The sequence below is a fragment of the Gastrolobium bilobum genome, unplaced genomic scaffold (assembly GCF_033153095.1).
Source record: "Gastrolobium bilobum isolate Gb01-03AN ecotype WA unplaced genomic scaffold, APGP_CSIRO_Gbil_v1 utg3818, whole genome shotgun sequence".
Taxonomy (NCBI): Eukaryota; Viridiplantae; Streptophyta; class Magnoliopsida; order Fabales; family Fabaceae; genus Gastrolobium; species Gastrolobium bilobum.
This window is the reverse complement of record NW_026898236.1, coordinates 79,563-103,733: the sequence shown is the minus strand read 5'-3', so window position 1 is coordinate 103,733 and position 24,171 is coordinate 79,563. Positions and strand designations below refer to the sequence as shown.

General features: G+C 31.8%; 3 protein-coding genes across 3 annotated transcripts; 2 read left to right on the top strand and 1 right to left on the bottom strand.

Moving 5' to 3' along the window:
- Nucleotides 1–9,968: 9,968 nt before the first annotated feature.
- LOC133314146 (uncharacterized) lies at nt 9,969–11,823 on the bottom strand. The gene is made up of 2 exons (XM_061515591.1): nt 11,606–11,823; nt 9,969–10,580 (listed from the first exon to the last, which is right to left on the bottom strand). The coding sequence occupies exons 1-2, from the start codon at nt 11,717–11,719 to the stop codon at nt 10,464–10,466; spliced, it is 231 nt and encodes a 76-aa protein (XP_061371575.1). The 5' UTR covers nt 11,720–11,823; the 3' UTR covers nt 9,969–10,463.
- A 3,727-nt stretch (nt 11,824–15,550) lies between these two features.
- Nucleotides 15,551–19,687, top strand: LOC133314151 (uncharacterized). Its single transcript, XM_061515595.1, has 3 exons — nt 15,551–15,784; nt 18,700–18,754; nt 19,062–19,687. Exons 1-3 carry the CDS (start codon nt 15,605–15,607, stop codon nt 19,412–19,414), a joined length of 588 nt encoding a protein of 195 aa, XP_061371579.1. The 5' UTR covers nt 15,551–15,604; the 3' UTR covers nt 19,415–19,687.
- A 1,366-nt stretch (nt 19,688–21,053) lies between these two features.
- On the top strand, nt 21,054–24,141 carry LOC133314122 (voltage-dependent chloride channel 1, chloroplastic-like). The gene is made up of 4 exons (XM_061515567.1): nt 21,054–21,695; nt 22,407–22,574; nt 23,215–23,421; nt 23,613–24,141. The coding sequence occupies exons 1-4, from the start codon at nt 21,066–21,068 to the stop codon at nt 23,787–23,789; spliced, it is 1,182 nt and encodes a 393-aa protein (XP_061371551.1). The 5' UTR covers nt 21,054–21,065; the 3' UTR covers nt 23,790–24,141.
- Nucleotides 24,142–24,171: the final 30 nt, after the last annotated feature.

The window sequence follows — 24,171 nt, the reverse complement described above, 5'->3', positions numbered from 1 at the left end:
GAATGAGCAAGTTCGTATAATATAACTATGATGTGAGACAAAGTCACTTAGGCTTTGTTTTCATTGTATGCATGGTAATATATATCCTAAATAAATTTGGAATGAAAGTAGCTGCTTGGCCATGCAGTTTGTTTTCTGCAAATTGCTGGTCAGAGTGTTTATTTTATTGTTGTTCTCTTTCAACTTTAATTTCATGCACCCTTGAAATAATTTAGTTCTTTAATTTGAATCAAAACAAGAACTTTATAAAATCATACATAACTAAAACTTGAAATGGCCCTAGGTTAGGCTATGATATCCTTCATTCTTGATAGGCAAATCCTACATTGCAAGTTCCAACATATATCCCACTAACACAACTGCATACATATAAATGGTTTTGAAAGAAATTGATGATTAAGAGGTGCTACATATTTTCTTTACTTTCTTGGTCACACAACGGAGAATAGATTAAGGCCATAAAAAATTGTCTGATTTTGAAGCTTCCAATTTTAGTTATTTATTTATATTTTTTGGATATTAGTTTCATTTTATTTTGAAATTCATTAATACAAGGAAATCAAGGGGGAAGGTGTGAAAGATAAGAATGGTGATGGAAAGAGGGAAAATGGTTGAGGTCTTCAATAACTTGGCAGCAGTGGCACAGGTGCTGACTAGGTGCATGCATGATGCACTGCAGGTTTTGATTTTAGCTTTTAACGTGACGTGATTTCATTTAATATTTTTTTTTTGTACACGTTGCAATAAATTAAAAATCATGAAACTACGTGGCCCAATTATTGTTACTAGGGGTGTAAATTGGTTGAGTTAAGCTATACTTTGACTTAAATAAATTAGATTTGTATAAAATACTTTAGGCCTAGCTTAACCTTGCGTAGATTCAAATTATGAGTCTGCTGGTCTGACCTATATAAAAAAATAAAAATTTTAACCTAGACTTGTTAGTCTATTTAAGCATATTAATTAAACATAGGTAAAAAATTCCCCGGGTCAATGGAGATAAGTTATCTCCAATGAGTCCAAAACGACATCATTTTGGGAGAAAATCAAGATGTTTTTGTAATTCTAATATATTTCATGGTTATATTAGCTTTTATTATTATAATTTTTTAATTTTGTAACCCCAAAACGACGTTATTTTGAGCTCACCGGAGATAACTTTATATCTAGTGACTGAAGAAATTTTTTTTCCATTAAACATTCAATAATTAAAAAATTAATTAAAATAATATTACTTTATTATTTAAAATCATTAAAATATTAATTTTATTTATTTTCTTTAAAATAAATAATATTATATAAGCCAGCCTGTAGCCTTATAGGCCCGACATGTAAAGAAAGCCTATGACCTATATTCTAAATAGACTTTTTTAAAAGTATGAGTATGTTTTATTTGACTATATATAATAGGCCGAATCTGGCCAAGTATAGGTTAAGTCATAAGTCCCTGTAGGCCAGCCTAACCCATTTACATCCACCTACATATACATAAAAATGTGTGGGGCCATATTTTCTCTTTATCTATTTTTTTCTTATATAGGCGCCACATATTTGGAGATATTTTTACATGTACGGAGAAAATAAAATTTATCTTCTACAATATAAGAAATATTAAATCATAAGATTTGTTTATCCATCAGTTTTCACAAATTTATAACCTTTATAGAATTGGGTTTTATTTTGATATATTTTTCTCTTATATTCTTTGTTTCTTGGTACCCAACAGAGATCTAGGCCAACAAAATTGTCTGATTTTGAAGTCTCTAAATGAGTTTTCTGATTCAGGTTATGGTATTTAACTTGTACCATTCCCCCCTATTTTCTTTATTAGTTGCAACGTTTATTTCTCGTCCTTCATAAATTTTAGTGGGTTAGTTCATCTAATGTGCTACTTGGTTGAACTTGATCCACACGCACATTTAGCTTACTAAAACGGCTAAAGATAAACTTCAATGTTTTATAACAGCTAAGGGCTTTTGGGGGAAAAAAACAGAGAGACTTCAGGAGTTGATAGGATGCTATCTATAGGGATTTTGTTTGCTTCACGAATTGCAGCTGAAGGCATTAATTACACTATTCATGTCATTTATCTGAGAGCAAGAAGATATGTAGATAGGTTACAATAGTCAAGGAACATATCTTTGATGATGTACACATGTCTATGTTTCCATTTATTTCCATTTGTTTTTTGGGAAAATGTTTGTCATTTAAATAACATAGCTAGTGTTATTTCACTCTCACAAAAAGATGAGACCTGCACCTTTATTTTATTTTTATCCACTCTCTCTCTCTTCATGATTTATCTTTTTCTCTCACATAAAATGACATAACTTTACATCTTTTAAAATGACACACATTTTTTCCTTTGTTTTACTACTGACTTCTTGCAAGTTTCATGCCTTTAGCATGCTGAACTTTTGACACTTAGTTTTCATTTAAAATGTTGATTGGACAAAAGATTTACAAGATCTTTCTCAATAGTCATATGAGTGCTTTTGCATTAGATTTTGCCTGTTGTAAATTTGAAAATTACTCTACTATAAAAAAAGAATTTGAAAATTAGATATAGAGAAAATGCTGCCTGAAATTGCATTCTTGTCTGGCAAAGTTGTGAACTTAATAAAATACTGCCAGAATAAGTGTTTCCTTATTGGATTAGTACCTGAGACTATTCTGACAAATCAGTATCCTTAACAATTGGAAAGGTTCTGTGTAGAACCTCTTTGCTAGTAGTATTCAGATTGTCAATTGCCTCGGATTAGTTGGACAGCTTAGAGGGTTGTGAACTTAGCAGTCATTGCTAGTGCTTTTCTAGAATGGACATTATTATGGGTTATTTAACATTATTGTGTCATGCGAGGCAATCGTAATCGTTCATGGACAAATCAATGATTATTTTTTTTGTTCTTTTCTATCTCAATATTTTTTTTGCTCATCACTCATTACCAATTTACCATTAATTTTGTTATAAAAGTTAAAATTCTTCTACATAACCTGATCATATTAAATCATAAATCAAAGATTCATTCCCTAGCAAGAGAGTCTGAATGGTTGCTTTGTTGAGTTCGAGGAAAGACTACTTTAGCTTTGTTTCTGGGTTTGACCTTGACACATTTTTTTGTACCATTTCTTTTGTTGAGGTTTCTACTCAAACTTAATTTCAACCAACCCAATGATGAATGCCTATTGCTTTGGAAATTTTTTTCAGGATTTGCTTTAAGTCAAGTAGCTTAATTATGGAGTTCTTCCGTTCTAAGCTACCGAAAAGTCGATGTATCTTGTTAGTATATGTAGTATCAATTAATTCTAATAAGTTATTTCCAACTATACCGTCTCATATCAGCACAGTCTTTGATATCCCTCTCTTTCGAATATTAGATTCGAAATATTTATATATCCCAAACTATAAGATTTGGCATGAGCCGCTCATTGTTCATGTCCTAGCTTTCACCCTACCAATCACTTCTGCCGTTGCCAGTTTTTTAGATGTTAAAAAGGGGAAGCGGGAGGAGAGTTCTGAAGAATGTAATAAGCAGGGCAAATGACTTCCTTATTGCCACTCCCAAGATTATTATTCAGTAACAATAGTGAGATAAGTGTTTGTTCGGTGAAACTTCCTTTCTAAAAAAGGTTTTTTTATCTATGGTAGATTTTGGGCCTGACTGTGCACCTAATATAAGGGCCCATTATGCTGGTCCACAACAAATTGGGACTCAGGTATTATTCAATAACTTCCACGAGAATATGGAAAGACGGAAAGAGTGTAAAACACATTTATAGTTTTGACTAAATACAAAGAAACACTTTTAACTATATATATATATATATATATATATATATATATATATATAAAGAGTTTGTTTTTTGTGCAGTTACTAAACACATTAATGGTATTTATGTAATTTTAATTTATTTCAGAATTATTATAGTCTTTATAATTTTATAATTTTCTAATCTTTCAATCCCAAAACGACGTCGCAGATAATTTATCTGCATTAACTGGAAAAATATTTTTCTCATATATAAATGACTAAATATATAAATATAACTCGACCCATATTTTTGTAGAAAAAAGTTAATATCTGTGTGCTTATATAATCTTTTAATTTTTTTGTTTCTGAAACGTAACATTTTTTAGAATATTTTTATCACAAACTATTATTTTTTAATAATTTTAAGAAAAAATTATAACTACTTTTTAAAGTTTTTTTTATGAAATTTATATAATTTCACATAAGTTTTTAAACATATTTTAAATTAAAATGTACATTTTAATATAATAAAAATAGAAACTAACAGGGTAAATGAATTCTCAGAATTCCAAGAAAACAGCAACTAGGAACTCTTTTGCACTGGCTATTACATATAAGGGCTTGTTTGGTGTGACGTATAAGACATGATAGTATAAGCTTATACTATACGTTATGACATTTTTCGTTATTTGGTGTGACCATCGTATAGTATAAGCTTATACAACATAATCCCTTAATACATCAAAACGATGTATAACTTAATCCGGCCTAAGAGTGAGTGATTAGGCCTGATAAGAGATTGATGTATTAACATCGGTGACCAATGTAATTCTCAAAAATTAATATATTATTTTAATATTAATCTATTAAAATAAAAATTAATTTTTCAATATATTAATTTTTAAATTTTTAAATATTTTTATTTTTATAAAAATTAATTTATATTTTGGACACACTAATCAATAAGTTTTTATAAAAATCAATATCATATGACATTTTTTGAAAAATTATATAGATCCTTTATTAAAGGATATTTTTATTAAAAATATTTATTTTATCGTATATAGTATTATACAGTGCATTACTAAATACTAAATGATATTATCTTATACAATATATTATTTTATACAATACTGTGCCAAACGCTGGATAGTATTAAAATTCAATCAAGTCTTATACAATCAGGCCTTATACTATCAGATCTTATACTATCAGGTCTTATCCTATACTATGCACCAAACATGCCCTAAGTTTTTGCATTCTTCTCATGTTCAGAATCTCCCCACCCTAATCTTTACTGAATAACATTTTTGAAATTGGCAACTAGAATATTTAAGCAAGCACCAGAAAAGCCTTGAGAGCTTTCAAGGGTTCAAGTGTCTCGATCCGTGCAACATTACCCCTTTGTATTTAGAGTAGCATCAGATAATCTTTTTTGAGCTTTAAGGCCCAAGTTTAAAAGAAAAGACTAAAATACAAGGAGGCATATTGGTCATGTGCATAAAATTCCTTATATGATCAAACCATGCACATGGGAGATGTAACACTCTGTGTGCACCCGGTGTATTAAACATATAATGATAATAAGTGCAGCTAAATCAATGCGAAAGCTAAATTTTTCCAATTATGAACATTACCAAATCGACCAAATGAATTTACTTAATTCTTTTTCAAAAGTCGTCTGTATGTAAATTGCAACAATTAACTACACTAAATAACCTCATGATATAAATATGTATCAAGTCACGAAACTATAACACGTAGACCAGACTTGTCCTGATACAATAATACAACTCAAGTCTAAATACGCATAGCTTATACCAATGTGGCATGGACAACCTCCATGCTCACCAAATAAAAAAACATAATCATCATATCTCCAGTACAATAGCCATATAATAACAGGGCATAATCATATCCTAACATAACAGTCAAGCAGGCAACATATCATCAGCTCAACTCTGGTCGCCTGCCGCCAGAGGTCTCAACCTTAGGAACACCTGTATATGAAAATGTGCCCCACACGGGGTGAGATTTCTAACAAGAAATCTCAGTAAGACAAGGGATCCTCAAGGACTCTTTCGCCCCAAGCTCTCTTACAAGTATATAATAAGTTCAAAAAGCTAAGTACAATGCATGATCATGTTGAAGCAATATAATGATGACAATATATCCAAATGCTCCAAAAGTCATGTACCACAGTTCATATCTCATGTGATGTATGTAAGTGCGGTTCAACTGGCCAAGAAACAAGATAGGATTTACACACGTCTGCGACCTATCTAAACATAAGGGTCGCAGCCTTATGCCTTACACACCAGAGTCGCAGCCTGATCGTGTAAATAATGAACATCACATCCATACATTACTTCAACAGGCATATAACAATGCATATATCATTTTCATAAAATCATACTATGCACATAAACCACCCTCCCAAGGAGATCGATGAAACAAGCAACAGATCAATCCAAGGACCAAAAGCTTACCTGTAGTGCCAAAATCTCTATCCAAAGGCTCGGTATACACACGCACCTCAACCGTCACACAATTCGACAATTGCAATCTGTTTTGTAGGCACACATAATTTAATATTTAGAAATCCCAAACTTTCATATCCATTAATCAATGTTTTCTCTTTCGTTTACATACTCTTTAAATCATAATTATCGCGTATTACCCTTACTATTATTGGTATTAATATTTTCCCCAACAGTAGCACTGACTTCCTAGGGTACCATGCCCAAAGGGTAACTTTTCCGCACATTAAAACTGGTTTATGGTCTTTTTGACAGGGGGTAATCGATTACACTACACGGTAACCGATTACTAAAAACAGGGTAATCGATTACCCAACATGGTAACCGAATACCAAAAACAGGGTAACCGATTACTCCACACGGTAACCAATTACCATGCACAGGGTAATCGATTACCACGCGGACAAAACACGAAATTTGCAGAATTTTCTGCATAATCCGCGACTTCAATGGTTTCCCCATGGTCCAAGGTCTGATTTTTATCAAAACAGAAGTCCAACAAACATGCTTAAAACATCATCTAACATATTTTACATGCATAATAACATTTTCACATTTTACTTCACAAAATAGCTCATTTTCAAGAATTTACGAAGGAGATGACTTGAGGTTACCTATGGACCTTTGAACTCAAAAAATGGGGAAGCTTTGAGGACCAAGGAGGTGCTCCAAGCCACTGACTTGGTGGTGCACGAAAATCCCCCCACCCAAGTAGGGTCTTTCCTCACAAAGGTTGATTCTTTGAAGCTTTCAAGAAGGTCTCCAAGTTTCACACCCTATGACCATCAAAAGTCAGCCCTTACTCACTTAACGCAGAAACTAAAACCCTCAAGATCAAGTCTTTACCTCACAAGACTCAAGTTTCACAAAGTTCAATGTAGATTCAATGGTATGGAAGTGGAGAAATAGGAAGAAAGGTGGATTTTTGCTCAAGTTCCATGCACAAGGCTCAAGCTCTCAAGGAGGAAGAAGGTGGCAGCAGCCAAAAGCTACGTGGGATGTGTAAAATTTTGACCTAGGTCAGTGTGCCACTCTATTTATATTGGAGTGCTCATTAATCAACAATATTAGTTCTAATAGCTACGCTAATCGTTTTTTTACCAAATTTCATATTCTGAAACTAGCCATTTTTCTAGAAATTATCATATTTTTCTTATAATTTTTCGCAATATTTTACCGGTAAGCGTTTTATACATAGCCGGTATTAGTTTGGACATCACCTCTCATTATTATTACACCAAACTTGATATCTTAGATCTAGATATTTTTCTAGAGATATTTATATTTTTATTATAATTTTTCGGAATACTTTGCCGATACACATTTATATCGTGAAGCAGAACCGATATCTCTACTTTTCATCAGAACAAAGATTTAGGCATTATTTGTCCTTCTTAATAATTATTCTAATATTTCTATATTCATCCAAGGTCAATTATGTAATTATTTCTTAATTTCATAATTAAATTATTTAAATTCCTAATTTAACGGTTCGGGTTCTTACAGAGACATTAGGAAGTTTGTGTTGATAAGTTTCAATATATATATATATATATAGGATCCTTTGACACCAATGTCAAATTTAAAGTTTGACATCTCATCTGAGAGCCGTTAGATTAAAAAAGATCAATGGTGTCACATGCTTACAAAGCAAAGTCGTTGATCTTTTTTGATCTGATGGCTCTCAGATGAGGTGTCAAATTTCAAATTTGACGCTGGTCTCAAAGGATCCTACCTCATATATATATGAGGTAGGATCCTTTGAGACCAGCGTCAAATTTGAAATTTGACACCTCATCTGATAGCCGTTAAATCAAAAAAGATCAATTGTATCACATGCTTACAAATCAGAGTCGTTGATTTTTTTTTTTATCTAACGGCTCTCAGACGAGATGTCAAATTTCAAATTTGACACTGGTGAACCATTAGATAAAAAAAGATCAATGTTGTCACATGCTTACAAATCAGAGTCGTTGATCTTTTTTGATCTAATGGCTCTCAGATAAGGCAGGATATTCTTACACCGGTGTAAGAGTTAGAAGTTTTACACTCAATCTTTACCATTGATCCACTTGTATCTAATGGCTCACATTACTAAAAAATTAGAGCGTTTAGATATAAATGGGATCAACGGATAAGATTGAAAGTGTAACTTACACTAGTGTAAAATGATCTTGACCCTATATATATATATGAAATGTTATATTTACAAACTTTTTGTTTACAAACTCTTACAAACTACACTAAGAATGAACAGTCATTCTTCAATAAAGACTGTATGACCGGTCATACTTAATGTAATTTGTAAAAATTTTTTATAAACGGCTCATTTCCCTATATATATATATATATATGAGAAAGATTATATTTACAAATTTTTCATTTTCAAATTCTTACAAACTACACTATGTATTTCGCACCGTACATTTTTAAGTCAGTGTACTTTCCGAAATATATAGTGTATTTTGTAAGAGTTTGTAAACATAAAATTTGTAAATTTAACCCTGTTATATATGGTAGGATCATTTGACACTGGTGTCAAATTTTTAAATTTGACATCAAATCCTAACCGTTGATTTCCGCTAATCAATAGTTATCATTTATTGGGAATAATAATTAATTAATGAGTTTGATTGGTGAAAATTATAACCGTTGCTTAGCGAAAATTATAACCGTTGATTGGCGTAAATCAACGGTTAGAATATGATGTCGAATTTCAAAGTTGAACATCGGTGTCAAAAGATCCTGCCCCATATATATATATATATATATATATATATATATATATATATATATATATGGATTTATTTTGTCTACAGTCAATGTAGATAAGTCATCTACATTGAACCCAAAACGACGTCATTTTGAAACAGAAATCAAAATATTTTTATAATTATAATTTATTTGAGTGTTATAATAATCTCTCATTATAATTTTTTCTTTCAACCCAAAACAACGTCATTTTGTACTATCTCACGTAATTTGTACTGCATTTCACAGTAAAGAAAGACAGGAAAAATTCAACCTATTAAGTTGGCCCCACATGTGAATTTCCTGTGTATGTTTGCTAGTATCATTACTCAAACATAATGACAAGGATTTTTGACTCGACTAGTTTATTTTGCCGGAATAATTTTTTGGTCAAACTTATTACCTATGTAATGCATAACAACACAGTGTTCTAGGAATCATTTTAGGACGTGAGACCTAATAAATCGCATCCTTTGTATTTGTCACTGATTGATCAGTACACCGAGACGCGGTAGAGTCAGAGCCGCGTCCGACGCGGTACCAAAAATGTGATCTGACACAATTTAAAACGAAAAATATAATATGCCTTTTAAGCAGTGACAACAACAACAAAAAAACTAGTTGCAATCACAAATATCATTCTCCAGTGAAAGTTGCCGAAAATAATCCATATAAATTCACATAAATAAATATTGTTAAACAAGCAATGCAATTCTTATTTTTCAGCCACTTGGAGTTATACTATGGTACTAATAAATTGTTACGCGTAAGATCAAATGTCTTAGAAGCTGTGATAAATAACTTTTTTTTAAAATGTTATTATGCTATAATTTCATTTATTTTTAATTTTTTTATATATTTTAAAAATATTGAATTTTTTTTTTTGTTTATAAAACAATTATCAAATTATCTTAAAATATTTATTTATAATTTTAATCAAAAAATAATTTTTAAAAAATATAAATAAACTGCCTTCCGATTCGGATTTGTTGATGATTCTTTATAATCATTTAGGCATTGTGTAACATTTCTTTTTCTTTTTGCTAATTAACCGTTATGACAGGGTAGGCAACACCAACTTACTTTCGTTTTAAATTGTGTCAGATCACATTTTTGGTATCGTGTCGGACGCGGATCTGACTCTACCGCGTCTCAGTGTACTGATCAATCAGTGACAATTATGTAGGTAATAAGTTTGACCAAGAAATTATTCGGTAAAACTTTATGAAAATGAAACTAGTAGGGTCAAAAAGCCTAATGACAATGTTCTTGGTGACATGGTCAGTTGGTCACTGTTTATACCGTCTCTAATCATTTAATTGAACCAATCTATATATTAGATTACAGACATATACACGTTCAAACGGCTAAAGGAGATCCTTGATCCAGTGTGATGTCCTTACACAAGATGAACTTAAATTTATGGATGCTTCTTGTTGCTGTTGAATTTCCCCATTTGATTTTCTTGAGATTCATTCTTTGATCCAAAAATATACTCCTTAACTGTACTCTCTGCTGAAAGCATTCCCTTCTTAATCTACCATTAAGCAATTGTACCATCAGATGATAGAAAAAAAAAAAACAACTATTTCCCATAGCATTCAATTAAATCATCTTCCACAAAAGAAAAAATAAACAAAAAATAATCTGAACCAAAATTATAAAAGGAAAACAAATAACTGATGTAACCTTGAGTATATAGTTGAATTCTCGGAATTCTGATGAATCAAGAAACAGCTATAAGGGAGTCATTTGCACCAGTTATTGCATTAATAATCTTGAGAGTAGCAATAGACATTCATCATTGTGTTGGTTGAAATTAAGTTTGAGTAGAAGCATCAACAAAAGGAATGCTAAAAGAATGTGTCAAGGGCAATTTCAAGCAGCATTTTCTCTATATCTAATTTTCAAATTTACAACAGACAAAAACTAATGCAAAAAAACTCATATGACAATTGAGAAAGATCTTGTAAATCTTTTGTCCAATCAACATTTTAAATGAAAACCAAGCGTCAAAAGTTCAGCATGCTAAAGGCATGAAACTCGCAAGAAGTCATTAAAACAAAGGGAAATAAATAGAAACACAGACATGGACATCATCAAAGTGATGTTCCTTGACCATTGTCATCCAACTACATATCTTCTTGCTCTCAGATAAATGACATGAATAGTGCAATTGTACCATTATTTTTTACAATGGTACACTGTGATTTGCATATTTAATCAATTTGCAGATACAATGAAAACCAAGTAGCACATTAGATGAACTAACCCACTAAAATTTATAAAGGACAAGAATTCTAAACTGGAATCATATACTTTGCAACTAATAAACAAAACAGAGTGGAAAAAAATAACTCAACTTGGGATGGTAAAAATTAAATTTCATAACCAGTAACAGAAAACTCATTCAGAAACTGCAAAATCAGATAATTTTATAGCCTTAATCTCTGTTGGGTACCAAGAAACAAAGAATAAGAGAAAAAAAAATAAGACCCAATTCTACAAAGGCTCTAAATTTGTGAATACTGATGGATAAACAAACATAAGAGAGAGACTTACAGAGTCAAGAACATTAGGTTCAGGTCCATAATCAGCAGTTAAGAGAAAATAAGAAGCTGTTACAGTTGCCACCATGGTTACTCTTCTCACTACCTTTTCCGCTTGTGGATTCATCGTACGGTTTTAGCTCCCTATGTTCATGTAAGAGTATTTGTGACAGTGCAGGAGACAGGGTAGTAGAAGGTTATGGAAGAATCAGGGATTTTCTGTAATTTCGATTTGTTTGAAGCGTTATAAGAGCATAACTAATTAACTATCATAATTCATAAATAATTGCCATTTTAGATAGGGTTCTATTTTTCTCATGTTGTAGGAGATAAGTATTTCTACTATAGATACATAATATGGTGGAGCCCACCATCCATTAAAAAATAAAATAAAAATAATATCATACCTTTTTATGTGAGAAAAACATGAGATAATTATCTCATATAAAATGAGACAATAATTTCCCTTTTATATATGGATTATGAATGAATTATATATTCTTCGTTGCATTTTCATTAATTTATACTAGTCCTATAAATGTTTAGAAAACAGTGGACTGTGTGGATGGAAATTTACTTATCTACGTAATTATATAAAATTGTTTGCAATGTAAAACAAGATAAATGTTATATTTATAAATTTTTTATTTACAAACTATACTATGTATTAGTGTACTTTTGAGAATATATTAAGTAATTTATAAATTATTTTTATAAATGGATCGTATTCCGTAAAATAATATACATATTTTTGTCCTCGTTCAAAATCTATTGTGTTAATGCGCCATTAAAGCCTCATATGTTTCTTGAAGTTATTATTATATTTTTAAGCTCTTATTTTTTTTAGTTCTTCTATATTTATCCGTTGCGGCGAATTCCCTCATCTTCCGGCTTTTTTGTTTGTTTTTAGCTTACAAAGGAATGAATCACCGGTCATTTATCAACATATTTTTAGAGTAAAATGTTGGATATTTTTATTTTGATTGTGACAACATAATGGGATACTTTCTACCCCAGAACTTTTATGGGAAAACATTTTCCTTTTTTAAAGGAGGAAATTTTTCTCATGTTAATGACCCATAGCATAAGTGGGTCCCACAAAATAGTGGAAAGAGAAAAAAATTCAAGGTGGGATCCACTTATGTTTTGAGTCACTAACATGAGAAAAATTTTCTTCTTTAAAAGGAGAAAATATTTTCCCAACTTTTATATACATAAAAAGGTAAAAGGTAATAATTTTCTCATTTAATAAGAGAGACATTTTTTCCTATACTAATAAAAAATGTGGAGTCTATAAGTTAAAAAAAATTAAAAATTTACAAGCACACTTTTTTATGTCCTTGTGATATGAGATGGTTATTTTTTATAATTAAAGAAAATAATTTTCCATAAAAATACTAAATAAAATATTTTAATCAAAATTAAAAAATTTTCTTCTCCTTTTTCCACCAAAAGTTATCCTTAAGATTAAATATGACTCATATTTTATGATGATAAAATACTGAATCAAATTAAATGGTACGAATTATTTATTGATTATGATAGTGACATAAGCTTCTAACAAAAACAGATAGGCTTCAAGTGCCCGTGTGAGAATTGACTTTCACTCTTACAAAATTTTGGAACAGTAACTAAAATATCACTTTTTATTAAGTTTTGTACTTAAATATCATGTGATCAGTGTTATTTTTCAATATATCAAGCGGACAAGTTCACTACAATGTCCAGCGAACATAATTTGTTGATGTGTCATCTTTGTGATGGCCACCTAGTTCGCTACTGGAAGTAAGTGTCAATCTGCTCTGAGTATTGTCAATTTGTCAGGACAAATGGCAGCATGAAGAAGTTCGACGGTACACAGTGAACTACGTGCAATTGTCAGAAAAAAAATATCCATTAACATGGACAAATTCGCTAGACTATATAGCAAACTATGTCCAAAATGATTTCAAACGTCGTCTCAAATTTAAAATATTTATATAAAAAATATTAACCTAGAGAGAGAATAGGAGCTGTTTGCGGGATTTTTCTATTATACTCCAGGACGAGAGCAGTATTCCATGGTCCTTTATTAAAAAAAGAATTTTTTTTTCCATTTATATCCTTTTCTTTTTTTAAATTCCATCTTAATCCATTTTTTTTTCACTTTTGGAATGGGAGCAGAAGCTCCGGTAGCACATTAAACAAGCTCGTGACTCTACTCTTTAGTGTGCTCATAATAGTTTTCTGACAATTGAGTTTGAAAGCATTACTGCATCACTTCACAAAAATGCAGGCTAATTTTTGTGCTCATAGTGCACGCTCCCTTATTATTCTAATAATATTACTTTTATTATAAAACTAATTTTACAAGTTATTCTAATAAATTTTAAAAATATTAATATCTTTTTTAACTTCATTTTGTTCATATTTTTCATAAATAAAATGAGAGATTAATGATTACAAAAAAATGAGAGATTAATAAGATAAAAAATATAAATACAATTATGTTTTTAAATTAAAAATATTTGATAAATTTTAATCTTTGTAAAAAAAATTAAAATTGAAAGAGTATTATAAAAATGCAACAAAAATTATATATTGTAATAGTTACAAAAAGACTATAAGAGTCATAATACAATAATTTTTCAATATATTCACGTATGCTTTTGAATTTCAACAGAGATATCCTATTATTTATTATGGCAAGGATGTGATGCTTCCAAACCCAATTGTCATAAAACCATTATGAGTACAGGGACTCGATCTTTTTGGACATAGTTCGCTATATACTCAAGCGAACTTCTCTAGGTGGTGCCATGTGGCACATAGTTTGTTTGGACTCTCAATGAATTTGGTATATTTCATGCACGTGGCACATTTAGTTCGTTGTTTGTGACAATGAACTTCTCCAATGTGTCAGCATTAATTGTAACATAATTCGTTACTGAGAGTAACAAATTTGTTATCTACTATAATCGTACCACATCAGCAAATCAAGTTCGTTGGACACTGTAACAAACTTGCCCGCGTGACATATTCAAAAATAAAACTTTTTTCGTGACATTTGAGTAAAATTTTTGATGAACAATGACATTTTGATCCATCTTCTCAAAATTTGTCCCTTTATATATTGCATTATTATGCAGAGAGCTAGAAGAGATGTGTTGAATGAAAACCAACAAAATAATAATAATAATAAGAATTAGAAGACATGAGAATAATGTTAATTCATATCTAGTTGTGGAAATGAAAATACAATCCCAATGATCGACATATAATAATTTAAACTAAATATAAGTTTAAACAAGTTCATCAATATATCTCAAAATACAAATTCTGGGATATTTGAAATTTTATTTACAAGTTTAAATTAAATGCTAATTTTACAATATATATTCGAATTAAAGAGAGGAAACAAAGTTGGTTTAAGATACACTAACTAATTTTTTTTTTTGGTAAAAATACACTAACTAAATTGTTAAATAGTTATGAGTAATATATAAATTTTTTAGGTAAAATTTATATAATATTAATTATATTATATATTTTTAAATTTGTTATTATTATATTTCTGTATCTTATAATTCGATACGATTCACGATACACAATACAAAAAATCAATCAAACGATACACATTTTAATTAAAACTCATATCTTTTAATTTAAACTAAAAAGATCCCCCAAATAATTTGTGTATTTCTTTCCCCCAGTTAAAATTACATAATTGCAAGTTTGCAACTCACAAACACTATTCCTCTTTGTTTGCGTAGAATAAAAAGAGTTTTATTAATGTTTTGTTACATAACTTAAGTTTTGTTTCCACTACAGGAGAGAGAGTGAAATGATGAATCTAGAAAGAAAAATATGTGGGACCCCCTCTTTAATATGTGTGTAGGAAAGTAAAGTTGTGTTATGTTACATCATAAACCTAAAACCCAAATAAAAAATCTTTGTTCCAAGGTAGCTTTCCCATTTGAGGAACAAGGAGGAGAAGGGGAAGCAGAAGCAGAAGTGCGTCATATTTTCATCAATGGAAGAACCAAAAGCACCTGAGGCTGCACCAAAACTCTCTGACCCACCATCAACCGTTCCTCAAACTCAAACCCCTCTTCCTCCCACAACCAAGAAGAGACCACGGGACTCTGATGCCCACTCCAATTACTTCAAGATTCGTGCTGTTACTCGAGACCTTCGCCCCCATTTTATTCAGGTATAATAATACCCCCTCCCCATTTCTCACAATGATGTTAATCATGTCAAAATCTCTGCTTTTCGTTGAATACAAGTATGAATGTGGTTTTCGTTTCTGGGTTCGGTTTGTTAATTAATTCTCGCATGATTTGTTTTTTATTCGATGAAATTATCGTTCTTGAATTTGAAACTTGTTGGGAATTTGAGCTCTTTTTTATTTTATTTTTCAGGTTTATGGATAAATTGGTGTATTAAGGTTTTAGTTTGCTTTTGTTTTGTTAATTTTGGTGTTCTTTTATCCTTAGTAGAGTATTATTCTTATCAAGTTTCAAATTTGTTATGCTACTATTGTTAGGGTCTCTATTATAGCTTTAGGGTATTTTCATAGCTCATTCATGAGGTGCTGGGCTTCTGGGTAATGTGTGATGAATACTGTTATGATCCAGTTGTAAGGTATGGGACTTGGAGTCCCACATCGAAAACATAAGGTTCTGGTGTGGGGTTTATATGAACTTTGGGCTTTCCTACCTTATAACCTAGCTTTTGGGATGAGATTTTCCCAAGGTTTGTATCAATTGGTATCAGAGCTTCCACCATGTCTCCCGGTTGCAATCTGATGATGCTGGCATTGTAGTGTTCATTCAGGGCTAGTAAAAAAGCGTGAGCGTCGGTGCTGCGGAGTGTGCTGGGATATTACAATCTAGTTGTAAGGTATGAGATTTGGAGTCCCATATCGAAAACGTAATGGTCTGGTGTGGGGTTTATATGGTCTTTGGACTCTTCTACTAGCTTTTGGGGTGAAGCTCTCACAAGGTTCGTATCAAATTTCAAATCCAAATTATAGGATATCATTCAACAAGTCTTTTTGGAAGGTACGAGTTACCCTAAGAAATAAAGAAGCTTTTTGAGTAACATTATCCTAATTGAAAATAGTTACTTCAAGGAGTCCTAACAAGATCTGGAACTATTAAGGTAGTTAGGTTGTTCTAATCTCAGTATCTCATATCTAAAATTTGGTTGGAGTAATCTCTTTCCTTCTTCGGCAGTCATCAGTGACAGTGAATGAACTTACTTATTTGTCTGGGATGGAGGTTGGATACCGAATTGTAAATTTCTTACTAACCTGATAAGCAATCTGATTATTTGAGTTTAGTATATTAAAGGGAAATCATGAAATGATTGAAAGGGTGAAATTTTAGGGGTGGGGGGTTTTCTGGAAGCAGAGGTAATCTAATGAAATGACGAGATATGTGTGGTCATCTTGATTTTTTTTTGTGCTCAGAGGACACCCCCTTGAAATTAAACGGTATATTTTACAGGTTGGTTGACACAAACCAAGATCTCAATAAACTCCTTAAACAGTCCTTCAAGTTTTACCGTAACTTTATTTATTTGAGACAATCCTAAGTTAGTGCATCTCTTTCCCCTCTTTTTTTCTTTTTATGAAAAAAATTCATTAAAAAATATAGTAAGTACAGAGATGAAGGTTCTTGAAACCTAGTAAAGAAAATAAATCTTTAAAGGAAAAAAAATAAAGAAGTTAAGAACATCAGTTCAACAGAGCAAACTAGTCCCTTTGAATAATGGATAGAAAGTCCCTTAGATATCAATTAGCCGATACTCATAGAGGCTTAGAAAATAGGTCTGTCCGACAAAAGAAATGAAGGAAGAAACATCCAACTACAAATTCTGGCTTTTCACTCCATCCAATTGTAGCAAACCCAAGCCTAAAGAGTACAATTCCATAGTGCCTGATTCTGCTTTTTACTGCTAACACCTTGAAAGTAGGTAGAAAAGAAGTGCTTCAAATATGGCGGGCAAGATTTGTTAGCCTCTTATGTCATTCCTTGTGGTCATCCTAGCAGCTTTTTTGTTATCTTTCTATCCAAATCCTTGTCACCTTCGGTTGTCTTTCTGTCAATCCCATGTTCAGGTGCTAAAACAACATGTTCGAAAATTGGACATTTTAATGGAAGGCATTTGATTATCATAATTCATTTTTTCATTTCTTGATAACTCATCACATGCCTTTTTTGTAAGAATTATTTGGCTATATAAATCTCATTTGCTTTGTTTGTTGGTTCTCTTGGGAAATTTGGATGATCCAAAGTGTCTGATGGACTTTGGACAGTAAAGTTCAGAGTTGATAATCGCTGATGAAAAATTCAATAATTTAGATGTTTATAAAATAGTAAAATACAGTAACTTAGATAACTCAAATATAAATATATATATATATATATATATATATATATATATATACATACATATATATATATATATATGAGAATCCATCCCTTTTATACTCATCAATGGTTACCACCTGTACTTTATCTCTAAAGTATATACCTTGTGCTTTAGACTTTTAGAGGATCCAGATCCTTCTTGGGAACATTGCATGTAGAAATTTGTTATGCTGTGTGGTTTCTCTACAAAAATAATTATTTTCAACATAGGAAAATGAAAAAAATATAAAATTAAATTGTACATTTGACCTGCTGATTCAGTCCAAATTTTGGAACTTCCCTCTTGTTTTTTTTTTTTTGTGTGCGTGCACTTGGATGAAGAAGGCAAAATCACCTCTAATAGTTGCATGCATCTCTTATGTGTATGCATCATTGATTATGATAACCTCTTATGTTGTTTATATAGCATTTTGTATTGCTTATATATTGTACTAGACTATAATGTACACAGTTACTAGTTTCTTTTCTTTGATCCAAGTCAAGCGTTATGAATTTTAAATAACCATTTTAGTCATTCTCTATGAAACTGACAAGAATATGTATTGAATTATTGAGCCATGTTCCTACTAGTTCAGGTGGTTTGAATAATTTTCAATACATCCCTTTCCCTTCCTTTGGTTGCGTAGAATGCCTTCTTTTGCTTGAAATACTATATAAGGTGTCTGACTACTGCTGTTTGATCTTGAAGGTTCTTCAAACTCCTGACTACAAAAATTGCAAGGCATCCCACGAAATTCAAGAACGTAAGCTCATCTAGACAAAATTATGTTTATTACATGGTTTATCAAATAATCAAATCATAATGCAAATGGCAAAACGGCTAATCAATTGAATTTATGTCTATTTGTATTTGGGTTTGTCCACAATATAAATAATTTTGTTTTATCTGCTTGGAGTTGGATGTGTATATGCTGACTGGCATATAGCTGAACCTTGGTTCCTGATGATGACACCATGTCTAAGATTTCTTGTAGTTTTAGATTACATGTTGAAAGATGCTACAGGTGTGGTTGCTTGAAATAGGCTTCTGACTTCATCTTGTGATTGCAGAGCTGAAGATTGTGATAAAGTTATATGATAATGTGAAAGCGGATGTGGTTTCACTAGGAAAGTCGAAGAACATGCAAGATGGCCAGAACTTGGATAAAAAAACAGGGCAAGAGCAGCAGTCTCAACATGTGAAATCATCAGTAGAGAAAGCATTTGCACGGTCATCTGAAATTAAGCATACCCCACCAGTTCATGGGCTTCAGAAGCTGCATGCTGAAGATGGTCAGGCACAAGGGACATACATAGTTGGTGGATCAGCTTTCGGCTGGAATTTTATCACCTTTTTAGGGAAGGAACCTGTCTATTATGGTAGGACAAAGGAACAATTTCGATCAGCAAAAGTGGCTGAGTAATTTTATTATGCCATTTCTCAATCAAGGATGTTCAATATGCTCAACCTGTTCCCCCTGGAACACCTACTCATTGGTGGTGGGTACTATAAAACCTCAACAAGTATAGTGCATGAGTAGCTTTCAAAAACGATTTTTTTTTTTTTTTTTTTTTGGTGTGGGGGGGCATTAACATCCTTTTAAATCTACCAAGAAGCTTTCATGTGTTGTAATATTTTTGTTACCAGTTAGATTTTTATCTTTGAAAGCAATTCGCACTTTTCATTAAAAAATTACTGAAAAAGGAAAATTGTGTGTCTTATGTGAGTTATGTTGCTCTTTTTTTTTTTTTTTTAGTGCATGGTTATGTTGCTCTTTTACCATACATGCTTTGTGGGCTTTATTATTCCATAGAATGTGATGAGTGTTGGGCTGGAATATGTGGAATTGAAGTCCTACTATGATATTGTCAATTTAATGTTATTTACATTTCCCCCATCATATTTGCGTCACACTTTTTCTATAGTAAAAATACATTATAACATGTTATCAAAAAAATAAAAATAAATACATTATAACATATTTCACCTCTTTTATTTTTTCAATCAGGAAATGTGTAAAATTAATATAAAAATATTGACACTTAAATTTTAAAGTTGTAGTCAATTTGCCAGTACTTTGAAGTTGTAAACATTTGTCAGAGGCTGGTTTTCACAATAAATTATCACGAGGAAAAAAGAGAGGGCATCTTATTATCTCTATTCCAGTGTATTATAATTATTAATTTCAAAGTATATCTTGGTAGCTCATCCAGTTATGTGAAAACGATATGAAGATGATTTTAATTCCATCTAATTTAATGTGCTTAAATCATAGTTAGAGAGTATATTCTTTTTAGGCACTTGTGTGGTCAAATTGAAAATCTCAGACTCGTGAAAAAAGTTGAAAATATTAATGTAGATGGATCATGAAAAGCTGTATCTACATAATTTCATCATTGAAAGCATTCACGTAAAATATACACGTAGCTATCACAAGGCCTATAAACATATTTTTAACACCAAGAAATTTCCACCCATTTTTTTAGTGTAGGTTATCTATATTGTTTCATTTCATTTTATTTTTTAAGATTTCTCCACCGTTCATTGCTTAAGAGATTAATCCGATCGAGTTAAGCATGGTCATAAGGGTGGACAAATTATTCGTACCATATTTTTAATATAGCTGCATATTCAAAAGTCAGGACTCAAACTTGAGAACAGCCCTTTAATAATTGATGCTCTTTTTTTGTTTTATTTTAGGGAAAAATATTTCTTTAGTTACGAGAGATATTTTATCTTCAGTGAGCTCAAAACGACGTCGTTTTGAGTTATAAGATTAAAAAATTATAATGATAAAAACTAATATAACTTTGCAATATATTAGAATTACAAAAATACTTAGATTTTCGTCCTAAAATAACATTGTTCTGGACTAATAACTTATCTCCGTTTATTTTAAAATTGTATGTTTCTCATCCAATTGTGTGAAACATTGACACGTGCAAAAACATTCTTCACAACAATTAACCGTTTCTAACTAACTAACCTGTCATCATCATTATCATCATATCTTCTTCTCCTCCATCACTCTTTTCCACTCTAAAAAAAGTCAAAAACAGTGTTGAAGAAGGAACATGCCTATCCTTTCATCCACATTCTTCTTTCTTTCACTCTCAACTCAAACCAAACCCTTCTCTTCCAACTTCACCCAAAAACTTCACCCTTCTTCTTCTTCAAAGAACACTCTCATATGGATCCTCCGAGCCATTCCAGAATGGGCTGACATAGTGAAAGAACATGGGGTGCAACAGAACCGAACCTTATACGACCACCATAGATGGGTTGAACACCGAAGCTCTCTACGCCACGTTCGCCACTTCTTCTCCAGCCTCTCATCGCGCGTGGTTCTTTCTCTGGTGCCTCCCGTGGTGGCATTCACCGCTTTCGCCGCCTTCATTGCAGCGTACAACACGGCGGTGTTGGAGCACTGGTTGCCGGAGTTTTTTTCGTTGCTGAGGGCGTCATCGCTGAGCTACCAGCTGACGGCGCCGGCGCTGGCGCTGCTGCTGGTGTTCCGAACGGAGGCGGCGTACTCGAGGTTCGTGGAAGGGAAGAAGGGTTGGACGAGTGTGATTAGTGGGGTTCATGATTTTTCTAGGGTTGTGATGGGTTGTGTTGAGAATAATAATAATAATGATGATGCTGATTTTCATATCAAGATGGCACTCTTGCATTACATCATGGCATTTCCTGTTGTGCTTAAGGTTAGAAAAATCATAATATACTTATTTATTTATTTTTTTATATTATCCATTACTTCATCAATTATTCAATTAATTCGATTCGAACCGTAGGACATAAGGGTAGCAAAATTGTCGCTAGTTAAGCTAAAACAACCGGTTACTAATTGATTCACGTGTTTGGTGGTAATATATTTTCCTTTGATTTTCATTTCATTATAGATAATGAATGAATGCCAACTCATTTTGCTATTTGTTTATTATAAATCTTCAAGAATAATGTGAATTGTGAAAGGCTATTTGTGTGGGTTTCTTCAAATTGTTTACGGTTAGATTTAGGTTGTTGGAAGTGCTATACACTTAATTATAATAACACTTAAGTTTGCTCTTTTTTTATATATGGAAAAAATTGAGAATATAGTATATTCTTTCTTGTTTTATTTTTAACATTACCATATAATGTAACAATTTTAGTTATTCATTAATAAATCAATTTTTAGCAATTAAAATGGTGATTTCCTCTTTTCTGTTCTATGAACTTTGTCGTTAAATTTTTTTCTATTGATCAATTTTCTCAAATGACATGTTGATGTTAAAATGAGACATTACATGATTCATTCTAAAAAACACTTCAATGATATTGGGAATTGTGAATGCCTTTTATATAGTTTTCTTCAAATTGGTATAGTGCAACTCATTGAACATTGATCACCATTTTTGAACTATTCAATGCAGTGTCATGTGTTGTATGGTTCGGATGTTAGGAGAGACCTCCAACATTTGCTAGAAGTAGATGATATAGAGCTTGTGGTTAATTCCAAACACCCGCCACGCTGCATTATTGAGTTTATCTCACAAAGCCTTCGACAGCTAAATTTGGAGGATTCAAGAAGAAATGTTTTGGTAATCTCTGGCCTACTTGTTATTTGCATTTTAGTAATTCTTAATTGTTGTTTTTTCTTTCCTCATCAATATAGTCTATAAGAAAGTGTTCCGGGTTCGTCGTATGGGCTTGGATAAGCCCAAATGGAGCTCACGTCAGAGTTACGGTTTAGGGATAAGGAACATCGATCAAGTTTAGAATCCGGACAAGGAGCCCGGAACGTGTGTATGACCTAGGCTTTAGTGGCATCAAGGGGCCCTACCATGATCTCAATGATGGATTACCGATAAGTACCCACTACTATTCTAACCATTTATTATAGCATATATAAGAGGGAAAAACCTCATAAGAGAAACACAAGATATCAGATATTACCCATTAATGTTCGTCTAGAAAAGTATCTTTGATTGTTCTTTTTTCTCATTAGTTCCACTTCAATTTGTAAAATACACATTTATGTGAGCCCTTGGTGATTAGGAGATAAAGCTATAAATATGTAGCTCTTTTCTTTGTCAATGTCAGCGAAATATATCTTTTCTATTAAATTTATTAACAAAATTAGAAAGTTCTAAGGTTTATGCAATTCTGAGTTTCATCTTCACATTTATGCACTGTATGGCAATTTCTTATTTGCATAACACTTCCCTCATTGTAGTACAGGAGTCAAAGATATCTTGTTTCCATGAAGGAATTGGCATTTGTGAACAACTTCTGAGTATTCCAATACCACTATCATATACTCATTTGACCTCAAGGTTTCTTGTACTCTGGCATCTGACACTCCCTATCATACTTTGGGATGATTGTCATTGGATTGTGGTTCCTGCTACCTTTATTAGTGCTGCCTCCTTGTTCTGCATTGAAGAAGTATGTTCCTCTCTTACCATGACTATTTAATATATCAAATCATGTCTTGATGTAACTTTTTATACCTATAAGGCTATATACTTAAGAGAAACAGAACCTTTAAGCTATTTCACAATTATCAGTTTTTTCTTTCCCACTTGTAATCTGGTTAGAAAGCTAATTCCAAAATGTGAAAAATTTGCTTAATGTAGGTTGGAGTTCTAATAGAGGAGCCATTTCCAATGCTTGCACTTGATGATCTCTGCAAAAAGGCTCACAAAGACATTCAAGAAGCAATTGCAACTGAAAATTTAATTCGAGCTCAACTTGTTGCAAAGAGAAATAGCTACTCTAAGGAGCACTCACAAAATGGCTGGCCTAACTGTTAGATGAAAGGGAAACACTTTTCTATGAATGTCTTCTCCAACTTGTGCTAATGAGGTGGCTTTGTATATGGTCAGTCAAGCTGATTGCAAGGAAAGCAAGCTGTTATGTAATTACACATCATAATCCTAAAATACTTGCAAAAGTTTGAGAATTTCTTTATGAAATTGTCAGAAATTCACCAAAACAAATTGGGATGTAGGAATATATTCTTCTTTTGATGTAATCTGTATATATCATAATCATGTAAATGTAAAGTCATTCATAGAGGATTATAGGCACTTTTTTTTGTTGTTTTTGATATTTGTAAATTTAAAAGCTTAAACTGTTAGGTGAAGGTCATTTTCTCAACATGAATTTATTAGGCTTAAAGGATAGACAATGCAC